We start from the raw sequence: 19,164 nt of genomic DNA, 5'->3' as shown, positions 1-19,164 counted from the left end.
GGCAACTAGACCAGTAAGTGAATCACTGGAGCTTCGAACTTCATCCTTGTATACAGGAAAATTGTGAGGTCACCTCACATTGCTTCAGAAACTAGACATACGACTTCCATAGCAACAAACATTATCTGAATCACTGAATCATTCAGGCTGGAAGGGACCTAGGGAGGTCTCTGGTCCAATCTCTTGCTTAAAGGAGGGTCAGACGTGAGATCAGACCAGATTGTCTTGAAAATCTCCAACGGTGGAGACTGCACAACCTCTCTCTGCAACCTGCTCTGCTGCTTGGCTGTCCTCAGGGGGACAAAGTTCTTCCTGACATCGATCAGGAATTTCCCCTTTCAATTTATGTCCTTTGTCTCTTGTCCTCCTGCAATGCACCGCTGTGAATAGCCCAGCTCCATCTCTTCCATCCCCTCCCTATGGGGTACTGGGAGCTGCAATTAAGTGCCCTTGAAGCGTTACCTGCTCCGGGCTGGAAAAGCCTTGGCCTGGCAGCTTCTGCTTGCAGGGCAAGTGCTCCAGTCACCAGCCATCTCAGTGCCCTCCTCTGAACCTTCTCCAGTTTGTCAGTGTCTTTCTTATATGAGGGTCCCACAATCGGACACAGTATTTCCGACAAGGTCTAACGAGTGCCAGGTGGAGTGAGAAACCCTGCCCTCGATCTGCTGCCTGTGCTGCTTGCTGTTCAGGCAGCCTGGGTACCATCCGTCGTCTTTGCTGCACGGATGCAGCAGGCTTATGCTTGGCTCGCTGCCCACCAGGCCAACAGGTTTAATGAGTAGGTCATTTGTACCTGCACAGAGCTAGAGTGTGCCCAGGTTTCCAAGTTTTGACAGTGTTGGTGTAAGCGTGCCTGACAGGCTTCCTCTGGAGAAGGGTTTGAGTTGGAAACACAGCTGGGTGAGGATGCTTAAGGGAAAAGATAGGAAGAGCTCTTGGTAAGTCGTAAGCCTTTGAGATATAGCCTTTCACAAAACCGAAGGGAACTTGTTCCTGAGCAGCATGGCAGATACACAAACCTGCCGCCTGCTTTATCACAACGGTTTCCACTTAATATTTGGATAGTCTAGAAGAAAGCTGGGGTGTATGTATTTATGCTAGCTAATTTGTATTGTTTCTTTTTCCTAATAGATAAATAGGTTGTTGTTCTTCAGTGTAATGAACAAGGCACATTTCACAGCCTCTTTTGCACTGGGGCCTGGGACTTGGTTGGGGCTTTTGATTGTTACCAGAGTTCAAGCATTATGTAATATTAAGTAGTTATTTATAGTAAGGATTGATTTCTTCATAGTTTTTTTTCCTGTGATAAATAGCATTTCTTTCTGTAATGGACGTCCACAGCCTTGCACTCCTGTGTTCGTCCTGCTGCGCGGCACCTGGTGTTGACACCTGTAAAACTTGCCAGCGTAGCTGTAGGTAGCAGCACTGCCTGTTTGATGTCAGCGGGCTGTATGCCCCCGGGGAAAAGTTAAACACAGGCAGAAACGTTTACAGCATCCGAGTCCTGTTGGTGACATATCTGTACGTGTATCTTTATATATCTATATATAGCTGGAAGGAATTACGACAGTCTCACAGTGATCCATTTCTTTCCCCAGTAGCATGTTACTCTGTTACGCCTAATTAGTGCTGAGCAAATTATTTGCAAAGAATAATTTATCAGACAAATGTAGCTGCTCAGGGAATATCTTAAACCAGAGTATGATTTTTCTCCCATTTATTAATTATTCAGCAGTCATTGACACTTTTTTCACATTGTTAACTGTGGACAGATCACTGAATTTTTGTAATTGATACATGCTGTTAGACAAATTTGCATGGATCATTTCTACAGGACTCGATATAATCCCTCAGCTCATTTTAGCAAATCGTGAGAGCCTGAATTTAAGGTTGCCTGAAAAAACACAAAAATTCTTTCCACGCGGGGTCAAACTTTTCAGGGCCTCTTCTTTAAAATTTATTTGTTCAAATATAAAAAGAATTCTCTGCCGTGGATCCCAAGCAGCCTCAGTACGGAGCGTTACTCTACGAAAACGTGTCATCTCTCCAGGGCGGTGAAGGAAGCGCAGCACCGCCGCGGAACGCCCGCTGCTGCCGTTCGCCGGCCTCGCCGGGGCCCTGCCCGCCCCCCCGCCGCGCACGCCCGGCGCTCGGGAAGACCCGGTGCCTGTGGAACAGCCGCCTCCCTCGGCCCGCTCTCCCCGGCGGGGCTGGAGGAGGCACCCCCCCAGCCCCGCTGCCATTTTAGCCACCCTCATGCCCGCAGCGCGACCGAGGCGGGCTCTCGCCCTGCACGGAGACCCGCAGCTTTGCAGAGTTTCCCTTCAAACACGCGAACCGAGCCCGCGGAAGCCGAGGAGCTCTTTTGCTTCCCTGGCGTTTAGCCGCTGCAGCCGGGTCTCACCGTCGGGGCCGCGCCTGACGGCCGGCCTTCCCGGGGCCCCGCCGCCTCCCGGCGAGCGGCCCGCCCCGCCCGGCGGCTGGCACCGACCGCCCCCTCCCCCCGCCCCGCCGGGGCCTGCGCCCGCCGCAGCCCCGCCCGCCGCCGCCGCCGCCGCTGCTCTGGGGCGGCCCCGCGCCTTCCGCTGGTCGCCCGGGGCCGGGGCCGGGGCGGGGTGAGGCAGGTGGCGCGGATGGTGCTTGGCGAAGGGGCGGGCGGCGGCGCGGGCGGGCGCTGCTCTCGCTCCTCCTCCTCCTCCGCCGCCGCCCTCTCCTCCTCCTCCTCCTCCTCCTCCTCCTCCTCCTCCTCCTCCTCCTCCTCCTCCTCCTCCTCGTAGCGCGGTGGCGGCGGGCAGGCTCCGGCCGCGGCCCCCCAGCTCCCCGCCGAGGCGGCGCGGCCTCCGCTCCCTCCTTCCCTCGGTGGCAGCCCGGCCCCCGGCGCGATGTCGGGCGGCGGGGCGGGCGCCCCGAAGCCTCTCCCGTCCTCCGGGCCCAAGTCGCTGCGGGAGATGCCGCATCCCCTGGCCACGTCCAGCAGCGAGGAGATGGGGCCGGCGCTCACCCCCAGCCCCGACCTGCTCCTGCCCCGCAGCATCGCCGACAAGGTACGGCCCGGGGAAGGGGGGGGCGCGGCGGTTGGGGGGTCTCTGCTTTTGAAGGGGAGCGTGGAGAGGAGGGAGAAGGGCTGTGTGTGCGTTTCCCCGCCCCATCCCCTTCCCCGGCTGCATCCCAGGCTCCCCGCGGGGAAATGAAGCCCTGGGCGCTGCTGACATCCATTGCGAGAGCCCGGGGCTGCCCGGGAGGGAGAAGGCACCCGGTGTGGGGGCTGCAGGCATGGTGTCTCTCCGTCCGAGGGACCGGCTGGGACACCGGTGCTCCCACCCTCACCGGAGCGGGTGCGAGAGGCAAGGTTTCACTGCTTGTGTCTTCCTGTGGCTCGTACCCTCTACAGATGGGTCTGAACGCTTCAGGAATTGCTGCAACTCCCTCGCCGCCTCCTTCCTGGAGCCCTGACGGGGAAGGCTTGGAGCTGCCGTTGTTTCCTTACCGCCGAGCTGGCCGTCAACTTGCCTGTGATGGTCCTCTCCAGAGCTGAGCTCCGGCTCGCTTCTTCACAGCAGTGTAACTGGGCAGGGATGCTGTTGCAGGGGTATCCGTGTCTGCTTTCCCTTCCCTAGCTCTGGCATGTGTCCACAGGACACTAGCGGGCTTCGTAAAGTGCCTTGCCTGTGTGTGGGCCTTGGATGCGATAATTCCCAAACGTGAAAGCAGTAGTGGCAGCACAGCACTGCTGGTAACGTTAACTGCTCTTGTAAGGACTTAGTATCTCTCTGGGCAGACTTCCTGAAACGTGTGAAGGCCAGATTTCCTGGGAACAGGGGTTGCAAGGGGTGAGATTGGTTTGAAACTTTATAATAAGCAGTTGTGACCAGCTGGTGTGTGTACAAAGTGTTACAGAGCTGCTGGTGGCTTTCTATGGCTGTTATCCTAAGGCAGCATGGAGCTGCTTCTGGGCAGGACGGATCTGGGAGCCTCCAAAAGCCTTGGGGCTGCCAGCAGTGTCTGGTCCGATACACTCCTGTGCTCTAGGGGAATGAGTCAAGGCAGCTTGGCCTCTTCCATGTGTCACCTTCTGCTGCCCTGTAACTGTGCTGTGCGGTTTCAGCGCTTGTTCCTGCCCGTGTAAGGAGGCCTCTCCTTGAACATTTGCGCACTGCTGCTCAAGTGAGAAGCCAGACTTACCTTCCCTCTGGGAACATATGCCGTCATCTAAGAAACTTGTCAAAGAGTTGATGGCTCTCTGAGAGAAGTGTGTGATGTGTGTGAGTAAGGTAGGAGTAGGAGTTGTGGAGTGTTTTGTTTATGATAGATTGGATTTACTCATATAACTAGGTTGCTGTCTGACCAGCCTGTAGCAATAGGAGTTGGCAGCTGTCTCCGTGGGTCTTCTCGCAGCTCAGGAGTGCAGCGGTGGTGCTGTACTCACTCTGTTAGCACTGTCCATCCACACTGCTCTGTAGCTGGTGAGAAGCTCTGTTCTGAGGAGTAGCCCACACCCTGTAACTTCTTTCCTCAGCTGAATTAAAGAGCTTTTTTGTTTTTGGAGCTCAAGTAAGATCCTCTCCGCTTTATGCTTTGAGGTGTCTGAGAAGTGTATCAGCATCCCTGATAACCTAGGAACAGAAATACCTCTCTAGCCTCAGGCTGTGGTCAGCTAACTTCTCCTCAGTAGGAAGGTTCTTGCCCAGTTTTTCCACCCAGCAACACACATGAAGTCCATCTTCTAGTACCTGCAGGTAGTACTGTCCTGTTCTGGGCACTTGGCAGCACAAAAGTGCTGTAAAGGGGAGGGCAAAAAGGGGCTGAGGTAAGTGATTTTTAGACTCAAGAGCAGTTCTGTGGTTGACCTGGAAATGGCACTAGGGTAATGAGCCTTGCAGAATAAAAGGATTTCCAGTAGGAAGAGAGCAGCAATCTTTTTTTTCCTTCTAGCTGAGTTAGCAGAAAAAGCCAAACATCTGATGCTTCTGATGGAAGGAGTCCAACAGCTCTGCTGTGTGAGGGATGTCCCTTCTTCCGCTTAATACCTGACGCACTGGCAAGAAAATAATGAGTTAACTTCTTTCCCACCTGAGGAAAAACTTTGGCAAACAAACAGGTGTTCCTAACTTTAAGGCAATAGTAAACTTCAACTGCTTGCACTGTGTATTGAGTAGTCTAGAGAGTGAGTATTGTAAGTGGAGGTAAATAGGTAAAACTGCATTTTAGGTGGTTAGTATGTCTCTTGGTCTTAATCTCTGGTGGTGGGCCATTAATCTCTTGAAAGGCTGGCTCACTGATCAGCTAACAATGTGTGGATAGCTCCAATAGTTGGGTAACAGAGGGAGGTCAGTATTCACGTCTGACTCAGGCTTAAAGCTCTGAAGCTGTTCTTTATTGATTCTTGAATAGGAGTTGTGCTTGTCTGCTCTCTTGACCTTTACAAGGGCCTTTCTGGAGAGTTTGGTGGAGATTGGCACTGCAGGAGAAGTTTTGGTTGAAGTCTCCTGCTTCAAAGTGGCTCTGAGTCAGTAAGCTTCTCTAAGGACCACTGTCCATAACCTGTCGTTGGACATCTTTCTGGCAGAGGAGTAGTGGCAATGGCTGACCCATCACCATGAACTGGAGAACTTCCTTTTTCTGGGTTCTTCTTACCCGCTCTGAGCAAATACTTCCTAAAAGCTGCTGCAAGATAAAAGGACCTAAGACAAATCCTCTGAGGGGAGAAAGTGCAGAAGTAAGGGAGGTTGCCCACAAAGCAGCACTTCAATTTCCCGTGCCACAGATGTGCACCCTGAAGTGGTTGAACCTCTGCAATGGCTGCTTTGCATTCTTTACAGCATGCTTTCCGTGCTTTTTTGGAGCCACTGAGTAAGAAAACTACTTTATCCCGAGTCAGAGGAACCTGGAGGACAGGAACACTGCCTGTGTGTCTCCTGTTGATTTTTGATTCAAACATGGGAATAATCTAGTAGCTTAGATCCTGTCTAACTTCGAAGTCTCATAAACCTTTGGCTGCTGCTTAAGAACACTGGCTAATGCTACTAGAGCAGTAGGTCATGGGAAGGGGAAGGAAAACCTGTGCTGTTTTCTGTGGCTTCTGTGGTTCTGAGGCCCTCCAAGTAGACTAGTCTCAAGTTTTCTGAATCTTGTGAGGAGGGCTGCAGAGCTTTTATTGTCTGAAATAGTGTCTTCGTCCTGACTTGTAGGAGAGAGCTGTTTTAGGAGCCAGGAAACCTTGATTGCTGAGCAGCATCTAACCTCTTAAACGAAATGGACGTTTCTGGCTAAGTACTTGGCTTTCACAGTGATTCTGCAGCAAACATGGAACACTTGAGTTGTAAATTCTTGTCTGTGAAGCATTTCTGTATTGGCCAGATCTTTCTATAGAGATCTTTCTGTTCCCCTCAAGTCTAATTGCATAAAACATTGCTTGTCCTGATGCCTGACCACCATCAGCTTTTTTGAGCTTATTTTCCCTTTACCCTTCCTAGCTCCCAAATAAGGAGACAGCTAAAGCTGAACTGAAGCACTACTGACACCACCACCCCCTTTTTTTTTTTTTTATGTCAGGTAAGAGGGAAACCTGCAGGAGGAAACAATCCCTCAGGATACATGCCAGGGTCCATTGCAGAGTTAGCTGTAAAACTGAGTTCTTGCTCTCTTACGGAGCTTTTGGAAGGCACGCAAGCTAATTGAGATCTGCTTTTCAGAGTAGATCCTCTGCAGAGGAAGGTAAGACAAATGGGGAAGTGTCAGTGTAGATTTCTCTCCTTTTTTTCTTTTTTAAAAAAAAAAAAAAGGAAGCTCTGCTTGCGTGCGACTACTTGACTGCAGTTCACTAGTTTGTCACTTTTGATAGCAAATCTGCTCTGTGCGCTATGACAAACGCTTTGACACTGAGGAGAAAAGGCATTATTAATGGGTTACTGAGTTTGGAGCAGAGGTGAGAAGTAGATGGTATTCTGCTGTGTGATTGTACACAAATGGTTGTAGGAGTATGAGAAGACTCATGATGCAGCCCCACTGAGGCTGTCCAGATTTAATAGCATGCCGCTGAGTGTTGGAAGTGCCAGGCTGTGCACGTTAGAAAGTGTTCTGTATGGCTTACTCCTGCTGTCCTCCAGCTGTGGTCCTTGTAGTCCCTCTAGACTTGTGTCGTGAGAGTATCTTCCCAACACGGTGATGTTGGCTGCTCTTGCTGTGGTCTGCCTTGAGACTGGCAGCTATCCGATAGCGTCCTGGCTCCCAATACTGGTTTCTTGCCTGTCACTCCAAAAGCTTTAAATGGCCTGCCTGTCCTAGGACTCAGACTCCTTGTCCTCTTTCAGACATCTCTGACTACCTGGTGCTGTACTTGTGGCCAATACTTGTACCTATAACCTCTTCAGCTTTTCTTCTTTGAAGATGCTCGTGCCTTGTATTTGGCTCTGTTAACACTAGACAGCTGAAGTGAGCTTCAAGGCTATTTTACAGGTAGTATATCAAGCAGAGCTGATGTGGAATACCAGGCTTGCAATGAATGCATAGCTTGAATTTGCTAATTCATGCAGATGGACATTAAAAGTGCTCCTGCACACTTCTGGTTACTACCTGAAAATGATTGCTGGTATGTGACCCCTTGCTCATCGGCTTCCAAGGTACCACCCTGGTGAACCCTTAGGCTGTATTAGCACCTGATCAAGTATAAATACTTGGTGTGTTTGCTGGAGTGCTGTTACTTAGCACTCATATTCTGGAAGGCAGCCTGGCAGCTCTCCAACAAAAAATATACTGGGAGTCTGGAGCCCTACTTCCAGCCTCCTTGGTTGCTAGTTTAATTATTGCTCTTAACTTCATCCACCCACAGATGAAACCAGTTTGCGGTATAATCTGAAAGCTTAAAATAGATCTGCCCAAGCTTCTACAAACCTCTGACTAAATGAGAACTGTTAGACCAGCACCATGTATTGTTCTTAAAGCAAGCTGGAGGTAGATTCTCAATATTGGGAGAGACTGAGGACTACAGAAAATCAGGAACTGAAGCTGGTGAACTTGTGAAACAATGTCAGCATGGATGAGTTGATCTCGGTTCCAATCTACGGGAACACAAAACTGACAATCACAGAGAAGCTGAGGCTGGAAGGCATCTCTGGATATCTTCTAGTCCAACCCCTCGGCTCAGAGCAGCGTGAGCTAGAGCAGGCTGCGCAGGGTGCTGTGAAGTGGTTTTTTGCGTCTCTCTCTGGGCAACCTGTTCCTGCATCCAGTCACCATCAAAGTAAAATTTCTTTCTCATGTTTAACTGAAACTTCCAATATTTCCATTTGTGCCTATTGTCTTTTGTTGTGTTGTTGGATCCACTGAAAAGAGTCTGTCACCACCTTCTGTACACCCTCCCATTAGGTATTTATCCATATTGGTAAGATCCCCTGAGCATTCTCCTCTCCAGGCTGTTGGCCTTCTTTGTCATGAGGCATATTGTTGGCTCAAGGTCAACTTTTCCACCAAGATCTGTTGCATGTGGTGGCTTGTTGTGTTGTTTTGTTTTGTTTTGTTTTTGTGGGTGTGTTTCGGGGTTTTTGTTTGTTTGTTTGTTTGATTGTTTTTTCTTCTGCCAAGCTGTTTTTCCACCAGTCAGCCCCCAGCACATACTACTACATGGGGTTATTCCTGCCAGGTGCAGGACTTGGCATTTCCTCATGTTGAATCTCATGAGGTACCTGTCAGCCCATTTCTCCAGCCTGTTGAGGTCCCTCTGAATGGCAGCACAACCATCTGATGTATCAAGCACTCCACCCAGTTCTGCACCGTCAGCCCACTTGCTGAGGATGTACCCTGTCCCATCATTTAGGTCATTAATGAAGGTGTTTAACAGTAGTGGCCCTATTACTGTCTGCTGGTGTACTCCACTAATGACTGCCCTCCAGTAGGAATTTGTGGGATCACAACCCTTTGAGTGTAGCAGTTCAGCCCGTTCTCAGTCCACTTCGCTGTACATCTGCCTAGCTTGTACCTCATCAGCTTGTCTAGGAGGATGTTATGGGAGACAGTGTTGAAAGCCCTCTTAAAGTTGAGATAAACCACATTAAAGCTCTCCTCTTGTACACCAGGCCAGTCATATCTTCATAGCAGGTGTTGGGTTGGTTAAGCATGACTTCCCTTAAGTCCATGCTGACTTCTCATCACCATGTCCTTCATGTGTTTGGGAATGGATTCCAGTATTTGCTCGATCACCTTTCCAGGGATTGAAATGAGGCTGACTGGCCTGTAGTTCCCTGTATCTGCCTTCTTGAAGACAGGAGTGACTCTTGGTTTCTTCCAGTCCTCAGGAACCTCCCCTCATCACCATAATAAGGATAATTGAAAGAGGCACTACAGTGTCATCATCCAGCTCCCTCAGCACTTGTGGGTCCATCTCATCATGGGCTTATGTCTGTCCAGTTTGTTGAAGTGCTCCCTAACCTGGTCCTCCCCCACTGATGGTGAGTTTGCTGTGTTCCAGACTTTCCAACTGGGCTCAGGGGCCTGGGATTCCAGAAGGCTGGTCATCTTGATAAAGACTAAGGCAAAGAAAGCACCGAGTACATCGGTCTTATCTGTGTCCTTTGTCATCATATCCTCTTCCCCATCAGGACTGCATTTTCCTTGCTCTTTGTTTTGCTGCTGATGTACCTGTAGAAGCCTTTCTTGCTATTCTTATACTTTGCCAGATTTGGCTCCATCCCACTAAGCCCATCCCTGCATGCTCAGATAGTGTCTTTAATGTTCCTGCTGGGTCAGCTATGCCTGCTGCTACCTTTTTTATGCTTCCTTTTTATGTTTGAGTTTAGTCAGGAGCTCAGTGTTCATGCATGCAGGTCTCCAGCCACCTTTGCTTGATTTCCTGCTCATTGGGATGGACCAGTTTCAGGGCTGGGGAGGTGTTTCTTGAAAATCAACTAGTTCTCCTGGATGCCTCTCCAGGGCCATGTGCCTTTGTCCTAGCAGATCCCTGAAGAGGCCAAAGTCTGCTCCCTGGAAGTCTGGGGTTGTGATCCTGCTCTTTGCTTTGCTCTGTCCTCTTGGGATCCCAAACTCCACCAGCTCATGGCTCCTGTGGCTGAGGCAGCGCCCTCCCTTCACATCCCTGACCAGTTTTTCTTTCTTTGTAAGACTAAAGTTCAGCAAAGCATTTCCCGTAGTCAGCTTATCAGTCGCCTGTGTCAGGCAGTGCACTTCAGAAACCTTCTGGATTGATGCCACCTTTGCTGTGTTATTATTTACAGCAAATATCGTTGTGATTCAAGTTGCCCATAAAGGCCTGTGAATGTGAAGCTTCTTCCAGTAAATCCCTGTCCTTGTCTGCAGAAGAAGTGCTTGAAGGACACAGAAATGTTGTTTTCCATCTAGGACAGTTGGATTGCTGGTTTGGTTGAACTGTCTCCTAACTGTTTCAGAATTCACCTATTTATGAAGCTGTTCTCCGGGCTTTTGGGAAATCCCGTGGTTCTCTTCCCCCAGTCACGGCGCTGCATGGGGAAGTTATGTGGCATAGTAGATGTGTGTTCAATTGCTGAACCATGGTTCTTAGGCCAGGAAACTTTCAGGGACAAGCACTTGTCTGCCACATGCTTCATAAGTGGGCCATCAGCTCTCAAAGGCTGAGCTTAGTGGTAATCTTTGAACTCCAGTTTTGGGTGGCTGGTTAAAGGAACTGCTGTCTCTTTTCCCATTGCACTCTGCGTGCATGCACGTGCACCAGGCAGCTCTTTTCTAGTCTTCTAGTTAAAAGAGCTGACTTAAACCTGGCATGGCTTTCGGCTTGCCATCAGTGCTCTACCCACAGCCAAGCTGCTATCTGAATCCAGTTTCCCATGTTTCATAACTGTGGTAACTATAACTGCTTTCTTTAGCTATTTCATTTCTCAAACTCATGATACCACTTGGATAGGTTAATACTATGGTATCTTACTGAAAAGATAGCCTGCTTGGCTCCTTTTTGCTTGTAGCCAGTCTGGGGTTTGATGGTGTAGAAGCACGTACAACACCACAGTTGCCTTCATTTATAGAAGTAGAATTTTATTGGTAGGGGTGCTTTAATGGTATCTTACAATGTAGGTGCTCTAGTACTGTTGTAAAACTGTACTCGGTGGTCTCTTCATGATCCACAACTTCCCAGTACAGTGCGTGTCTCTGGAATTGGCAATTCCCATCTCTTCGGAACAAGGTGAAGGAGAGCTAACACTTAACTTGGGACAAACACTTGCATCGACATAACGGTCTGAGCACTGTTACTTTTTTAATCTTTCCATCAGGTAAAACTGAACATAGCTTCTACTGTATAACAGTATTATTACTTTGTGGTTCTTATTTCAACTTAATGGAGGGAGGGGTAAACTTTTGAGGTTGAATTCAGTGTTGCACAGCTTTCATAATCTTTTCAACAGGATTGCTTCATACTTAATGAGACAGAGTATTGAAAACAGATATTCAAAATGTACGTAGAGGAGCTTGGTTCTTCAGACGGGTTTCAGAAGGCTGAGTTTTGGCAGTAGCTTGCCATGGTGGAAAAAGTTATGCTTGGCGGTTGGAAAGAATCCTCCCGGCTGCCTGTGCTGGAACGCCTCAAACCTACCCGAGCTGCTGGATGCTCTCTGAGCTCCTTCGTGGGGAGAAGGGGATAACCAGATTGATTAAGAAGCTCTCTTTTTACAGCTGTGTGGGCACATCACTCTCTTATCGGTGCCTCAGGGGTTTGTGATAAGCCTCAGGCAGTGTGTCCCTGTAATTAATGATGGGAGGGGCAGAGGATAATGACCGAGGCTTTCCTATTGACACACTGTGATCTGGGAGAGATCAGTTCCTAGATTAACCTGCAAACTATCGTCCTGGTGTCTTTCTAGCATTGTGGACTACTCCTGTGGTATCTCAAACAGATCATCTTGCTGTCACACTGGCTGGTGTCTTCCTTATCTGAGTGGAGAAGCTGGTTTCTGTAAAGTAGGTCATGAGACCAGACGGGAGCTCTTACGGTGCAGTCAGACTTAACTCAGTACTGCTGCATGAAAATCTACTTGCAACACCTAAACTGCATCTTTGAGATTGTAATTTACGTGTGCTTTCAGTCTGCAGAAGACAGTACACCAATTAAAAGTGGCATTTCATCTTGTCTGTTTCTTGGAAGTAACTTCACTGAGGCTTGTTCTCTGCCAGCCTTGAGCAAGATTTTAAATGCTGGGCTGTACTGACTCTCTAAGCTGTGGCTGACTTGACTGCCCGAGCTGGATGAAAATGGGATCACTAGGATGAAATGGGACAGAAAGCTCCCAACTCCACCTTGGAGGCGGTGGCAGCTGAAACCCTGGGTAAAAGCCAAGTGAATTTACTCTTAGTAAGAATATACTGTTGGTAAATTATCAAAAAACTATGGGGAACCTGTTTCTCTTCCAGGTACTAAGGGCAATAACTGACAGCAAGGCAGCTACTGACAATACTGCAGTGACCAACTGAAGATGGAAAACAAATCCAGTGAGCTGCAACTCTTTTAATGAGTTAGCATTCCCAACGCCAGTCCATCTTAAATGGTTTATTGACAGATGGATGAAGTTATGGGACACGTTTTATTTTCTAAATTGGGAGGGGCAGGGGGCAGGAGGAGGTGTTGCCTTCAGCGGTAGGTGATGTTATAATGCCAAAACTGTTGATTCTCAACCAGATATTTTGCAGAAGTCATGAAGTATCTGTCTGAATAAGCATGTAGGTGACATGGGTTAGTGGAACTAGCTGAAATTGTTCTGCAAATAAAGGTAGTAATCCAAAAGTTATACGACAGGCAAGGAAAGAGCTCAGCCAAAAGCTGTATTTAGAGTGGTCCTCAAAGCATAAATTCCTTTGGAGAATATCCCTGTCTTACAGCCACGTTCAGAGCTTCCACACTGCTGCTTCTATGGAGCAATAAGCAGTAGGTGACAGGTTACTCTGGAAGTGAAAGTGGTGGTGTCTCTAATCCCTAAAGATGGGCTTCTGCTGGACTCAGGTTTGTGGTTTTATGTGTCTTAGGTTGCAGAGAAATACACTAGCATGTCAGAGCAAAGACATCACGAAAATGTGTAATACTCTACTCTCCAGGAAAATGAACAAAATGTAAGTAGCAACTGGCTTTGCTTGCTTCTAGATGATACCCTCAAATTAAGGAGTGCAGACCCTACTGTGAGGATCACAACCTCTCTGCCTGTCTTGGAAAATAATAGTTGCAATGGTCTGTAGTGTTACTAGTGATGGGATGGCTTACAGCAGTGAAGCACATGCTTTAATCCTGATTCTTATTCTTAGTCTGTGCTCTAACCTCAGGATGAATTTGTCTGAAACAACAAGCTCTTTTAAAGCACTCTAACACTGCATATCTGATGAGAGTAGCTAGGAGTCTCTGGAAGCCAAAATACTAGCAAGGGGTGAAGCTTCTCTGTGTCACATCTACCAGGAAAGCTGTTACTACACTGGTTCAATGCCCTGTCCTCATGGGAAAGTGTTGCTTACACTGCTTGGATGGAACTTGCTGTATCCTTCTGAAGGGCCTTTTAGGGTGTAAAAGAACCTGTCTTAAGGTCTGTCTGCATAGTTGGCCTCACTTTTCCAGTGAGATTGAATGACGTGATGTGTTCCTTGAAAGGAATATGCTGCAGTGCAGGTGTTTCTTGAGGGCAGAGGCTTCTCTGCCCCCTCAGTGCTGCAGATGGTGTTACCAAAAGCTACTTTCAACCAGCTCAGTGGTGAAAGCGCTGACATGTGGGAATGGTGAGTGATAGACTACCCCAGACAATACTCAAACCCGTGCTTATCTGGGTAGAACTGACACCTTTGCTGAAGCTTTTTAGGTGCTAGTATAAGGCAAGTGAAAATCTTGGATACTGCCAAGATGAAACTGTGTTTTGGATTGTTGCCAAGAAAATCCCTGGAAAATTTTAATCAATACCATTTATTGCCGGTGATCAGCTTGGCCTTTTTAGGATTTGTATGCTGACTTTCAGTATGCTGACTAGCTTGCTCCTGGATCAGTATACTTCATTTGAAGCCATGTCTGCCAAACACCTGTATGTGCCACAGTGGCTGTCAGGAGCCTAGGCCATATAAATAAAGGGTGTTTCTGTAGATTAATTAGTCTGTAGATCTCATGCCTTGTTTCTTCCCTCTATCACTCTCTATAGATGATTTTCATACTGTGAGGAAATAGTGCATGACTGCTTCTCCTCACTTGCTCTCCCTAAAGCAGGGAGTAGAGCGGTCATACTGTGTGGTTTGTTTTGTTTTTGTTTTTCCTTTTTTTCCTCCAACAGATAGGCACTTCGTTTATTTTATCCCTCTGGGAGCAAATGCCTTTCTGCTGGAAAATGTCTTGTTTATCAGCAAACATGATGGAGGGCTATCGCTTAAATTGCACCTGCGTAAACTAACTCTGAGAGCTCCTTCAAGAGCACACTCCTCCAGATCTTCCAGGGTTTGAGATGAAAACATGAGTTCTCCCCTTTGAATATCTCTGCCTCCTTTACTTGCACAGTGATGTCTCATCAGTCTGACTTGCTGTCATGAAACCTCCACTGATCTTTTGTGTGGAAATGCTAATGCAACTCATCTAAAACAGTCAGCATGAGGAAATCCATGTCGTAGTGTGATATGGGAGTCTATTCTTGCTTGTTTAAACAAAGTATTTACCAGGATACTGCAGTGCTTTCCAGCCCTCTGTCATCTCTTTCCTTCCTGTTTCTTCTCTCTGCTTCTCCCTAATATTTTGCATCTGTTCACATCTAAAAAATATTACTGTTTGCTCTCAAAAACATCTCGGCCAAATTGGCACTTTGGTGACACTGGATACCTAGATAACTGATGCAGCTAAACCTGCTTCTAAAGCATGAACAGGAAAAAACTGCTGGACGGTATGTCTGCAGAGCTTTAACACAAAGCCGTGTGTCTTTGAGACATAGGAGAAAGCAGTTTAATTTGGACAAGCTTAATAACTGTTCCATCTGTAATCAGATATAAATCTGGCTTCTTGGATTGGGAATGACTCCTAGTCATATGCTGGATTGAAGTTTTCCTGCTCATGGTCTGAATCCTGGCTGCTGCTTTGCATTTTAGAAGGTCAGAGCTCAGGTTCTGAAAATGAAGCTTTAAACAAAACAATGAGTGTGTTAGGCTTATTCATTAACAAGGTGCTCTTTAGCACGTTAAAATGGGTTATGATGTTCCTGTGCACACAGCTGCAGAACCCTTCTGATAATAATTCAAGTTATAACAAACAATATTCTTGAAATAAACTCCTTGCAGGTGGACATGGAACTTAACAGAGCTAGAGAAGAGGAACTGGAGACTTGACTCAAAAGGTCTGCATTTTTCTAAATGTCTCTGAAGACATCTAGCTTGTGCAATTTGTGAAGATCTTTGAGGTCTGTAAATAGAGTGGAGTTGGGGCCTGTTGCCTTCTACTGAGAACTGCAGAAGGAAGAAAGAACCTTTAGCTCTGCTAAAGGATGGAAATCCAAATCTGCCCAAATGATAAACTCTCTTGCTTTCCTTTGGGTCACAAGTGCTTTTCTACTACTTTCTACAGCTTAAACATAACTGAACTAATCTTGCTGAACAGTTGCCAGACTGGCTTTTTGCTTGGGAAGACAGATAAAGCTTTCTGTGAGAACTCTAGTGCTTCATAAACAGATGTAGAAGCTAACCTTGGATCTGCGACTTTTTTTCTTCCAAGAGAACAGTTCATCCTGTGGACGTGTTAAAATACATCTCTGCATTTAAAATGCCTTGCCACAGTAAGGGAGCTATAAGATGTGGCAAGCATCCAGTTACTCCTCGCACTTTCCTTCCTGTTCGGAGGATACAGGGAAGTACACGTCAGGTTAGTGAGAGTTAATAAGACAAAAGTATGTCTTAGCCCTTTACATTTTACCTAATTAATGTCTGCTCCAAATAACAACCCATTTCATTTGCCAAATGCCCGGCCCCCAAAGCCTTTTGACCTATGTGCACAAAGTAGCACAATAATGTGGTTTATTACTAATATTGAAGGACTTGCCTTAACTGCTGTAAAGCATCTGTGAGATGCCACTCATGATCCTCATTTTTAGAGTGTAACCTGAACCACGTTTAGCTTTAGTGTGATATTGCACAGTTCTTCCAGACTAGGAAAAGAGGCCACCCTGTTAAGGACTCTGTGAGAAGACAGACATGTAGCCAGACCGTATGAACAGATGGTCTGATGTGGTACTTGACACCTTCTTGTGACATTCCCGTTTACACTCCCCCCCCCGCCCCGTGCAGACGAAGGCTGAAACTGAGCCGTATTGTAGTTGAGTCCCTGAAGACTTCAGCAACAGAGGTAGGAGATGGCTTATTGCTCTTGCTGAAAATGCTGTTTGCAGGAAACGCTTCTGTGCCCACGTTCTTGCTTTGGTTAGCTTAACTGTGATGACTTATGGGAAAACAAACCACAAAGTGAAATAATCCATCCTATAAAACTTGGCTGTTAGCCTCAGGAAAGAGGTGGGAATCCCATGACCTGCATGAGAAGGCTTGGAAAGTGCTCATGTCAGTCATGTAGTGTCTCTGTGAAGCTTGTTCCAGTGTTTTCTCTGTCCAGCCAAAATCCCAAGAAACACTGTTCCAAATATGATACCTTTATAAGCAAGAATGCACCCAGGTCTTGAGTGGTACCAAACTGCATGCTGTTACAATCAGCTGCTGCATCTGAAATTCTTATTTTTTCAGGGATACTGAGGAGTCCACCTCCAGGCAACTCTGACCTACGTAGCAGAAACACTAGTTCGAGTGATGAACTCCAGAACAAAGTCATCAGACTCATGGCTTGGCAGCATGCTGTACTCTGACACCTATTTAAAATATCCTGAGAGCAAATTGATCCAGTCTTTAGTGGCTTTTTGGTTATGTGGGTAGAATACCAGTGGTACTGCTGAAACTGTAGAGGTGAGGCTTGGACCAGGTGTGGTATGCATGCCCCATTAGAGTTAGGGGCTTTTCACCCAACACTGCAGGGCCCACAGACTTGTTGCACAATACCTTCCAGGGCTAGGAAGTAAAAATCTGGGCTTGTGTCCTCAACACCCAGCCCTGTCCCTCCTCTGCTGACACATTTCCAGGTACGAGCAAGAAGAATTGCTTCTGATTGGAGCTTAGTCTGTATTGCTCTTAAAATAGCCTCCACCTTGCAGTCTGATTCTAGATGATTAATATAGTGGAAAACACTGACCTCTTCTGAGAGAATCTTGTTCCTTGTGAGTACACCCACACGTACTGTACTCTTCTTCCCATTAATGGAGAAGGATGTCAGGAGCTGATGTGCATGTAACCACTCACCCTTTCCCAGGAGGGTAGGTCCAGCCTTAAAAGTTGATTCTCACAGTTCTTGTCAAACTACAAACTTGGCACGGTCTTGTTTGTGGATCAGTGTAGAAATGTGGTGCTTCCTCCTGGGAATGAATACGGTTTTTGGAGTTTAACTGTGGGGTTTTTTGGTTTTTTTTTTTTTGTTGGGTTTTTTTTTTTTTTTTTAAACTTTGTAGGGGAAGACTGCCTTCTTATCCTCCCTTCCCTGCTGTATCCAGAGCATTCTACCTTCTCTGCAGTCTGGATCCCCACTTCAGTCACTCTTGCCTTAAAGTAGCTGCCCAAAGACAAGTGTGAGAGGAGGGGACATGCAGTATCTCACATCTAGCTCAGATATATGTGGGGAAACAAATGTGACCTGTAGTAAACAAAGTATGATGCTGATGCCTGGTAGAGAATGAAACTGGCCATGTATAAAGGGGAAGCAAATGCCTTTTCTTCCCTTCTTCTGTATCTGAAGAGAAGTTTAGGTATTTGTCTGCAGCTGGTATTGGATAATAGTCTGTGCAGACTGAGATTTCACTATACAGATGCTCAGTGAGATCTTCTAATAGGATACTATGTTGTCAGTGACAGACATACTGATGTAGATGAACTGGAGGATGGAAAGGTGCTTTCTCTTCTACGCAGAGCTGACCTGTACAGGCCGGTGGCAGAGGACTCTATAAACAAAAAATACCTGCTTTCAAAACTTGCTGGAATGAGACAAGTAGTGCTGTGAACAGGTCTGTGAAAGCCAAGTTAATGCAAGCTTTTATAGTGTTCTTGGGAATGTTTGCATCTAAATAATTTTAGTTTTCCAGTCACCAGCAGCAACTTTGCAATGGCTTATTGTCATGTACCAAAAATACAAAGGTAAGACTGTTCCAGAAAGCAGCTGCAGTCCTTGGGTGGAATCGTTGTCCCCTCGACATGACTGTATCTGTGGTTGTGTCTCTCTGGGAAATGGATGGCAAAAAGCAACGCAACACCTTGAAACTCAAGGAGAAAGGTACAGCACTCTGCATTTCAGAAGCAAAGTAGTGAGGCTCTAGGAGTAGTACAGGCCTGGCTGGAAGGTCCCTGAGTTAGGCAGGGATATTTGGGGTTAAGTGCACCACTTGCCTCTAAACAGCAACATTTCTAAATGTCTCTTACTGTCATCTAATACTTGTTGAATGAGAGCAATGTGCTTGCAACATCAGGTGGTTTCAGACTAACCCTTTCCCGAGATGAGCTTATCTGTACTTGGAAGACCTCGCTGAACTACCTCTGCCACTTCCTTCGTGGGCTACTGCTTAGATAGCAAAGCTATCAGGTTAAGCTGTACAGTTGTTAAGGCAGGATAGGTGAAAACTAACATTCACTTTCTGGAAGCTGCAGTATTGACTAGCTGCGCTTAACTCAGTAGGAGACTGCATGATCTTCACTTGACAATAAGCCAATAGCTACAGAATTTTAGACCCTTTTTTAGCCTTCAGGGGTTGAATTGTGGATGCTTTCTGTGGTGTATACTACTCCATTGGGAGAGGCTGCCATCCAGAAGACTGAATACCAAGCTTCTGAGGTTTTACTTTATGTGGATCCAAGCTGCTCTGTAAATCCAGAGTCTTGGAAAATCTGGGAGAATGAAGGAGGGAGAAGGTGACATCAGCTGGAAACTTCCCAACTCATTTTGCATCTCACATGCAGACTTCAAGTTTATAAAATTCAGCTGAATTTTAAACTTGGATGAAGTGAACTTCTTGATAGATTTAGTATCTGTTTCTGGTCAGGCTAACCAGTCAAGGTGTTTGGACTGCATAATACAACAAAAGAATGTGAAGCTGCTTCCTTACCAGA

The 19,164-nt window shown here is 47.0% G+C and overlaps 1 protein-coding gene across 1 annotated transcript in view; it reads left to right on the top strand.

Annotated features, from left to right (window-relative positions):
- Positions 1-2,763: 2,763 nt before the first annotated feature.
- Positions 2,764-19,164, top strand: part of SNX30 (sorting nexin family member 30) — a 51,657-nt gene continuing 35,256 nt past the window's right edge. The window contains exon 1 of the mRNA XM_087742475.1: positions 2,764-3,044. Coding sequence (XP_087598601.1) covers positions 2,883-3,044 — 162 coding nt within the window. The 5' untranslated portion in view covers positions 2,764-2,882. The remainder of the gene's footprint in view (positions 3,045-19,164) is intronic.

Source organism: Nipponia nippon, unplaced genomic scaffold, assembly GCF_047370975.1.
Source record: "Nipponia nippon isolate SJK-2023a ecotype South Korea unplaced genomic scaffold, ASM4737097v1 scaffold_8, whole genome shotgun sequence".
Taxonomy (NCBI): Eukaryota; Metazoa; Chordata; class Aves; order Pelecaniformes; family Threskiornithidae; genus Nipponia; species Nipponia nippon.
This window is presented reverse-complemented; position numbering and strand designations above follow the sequence as displayed.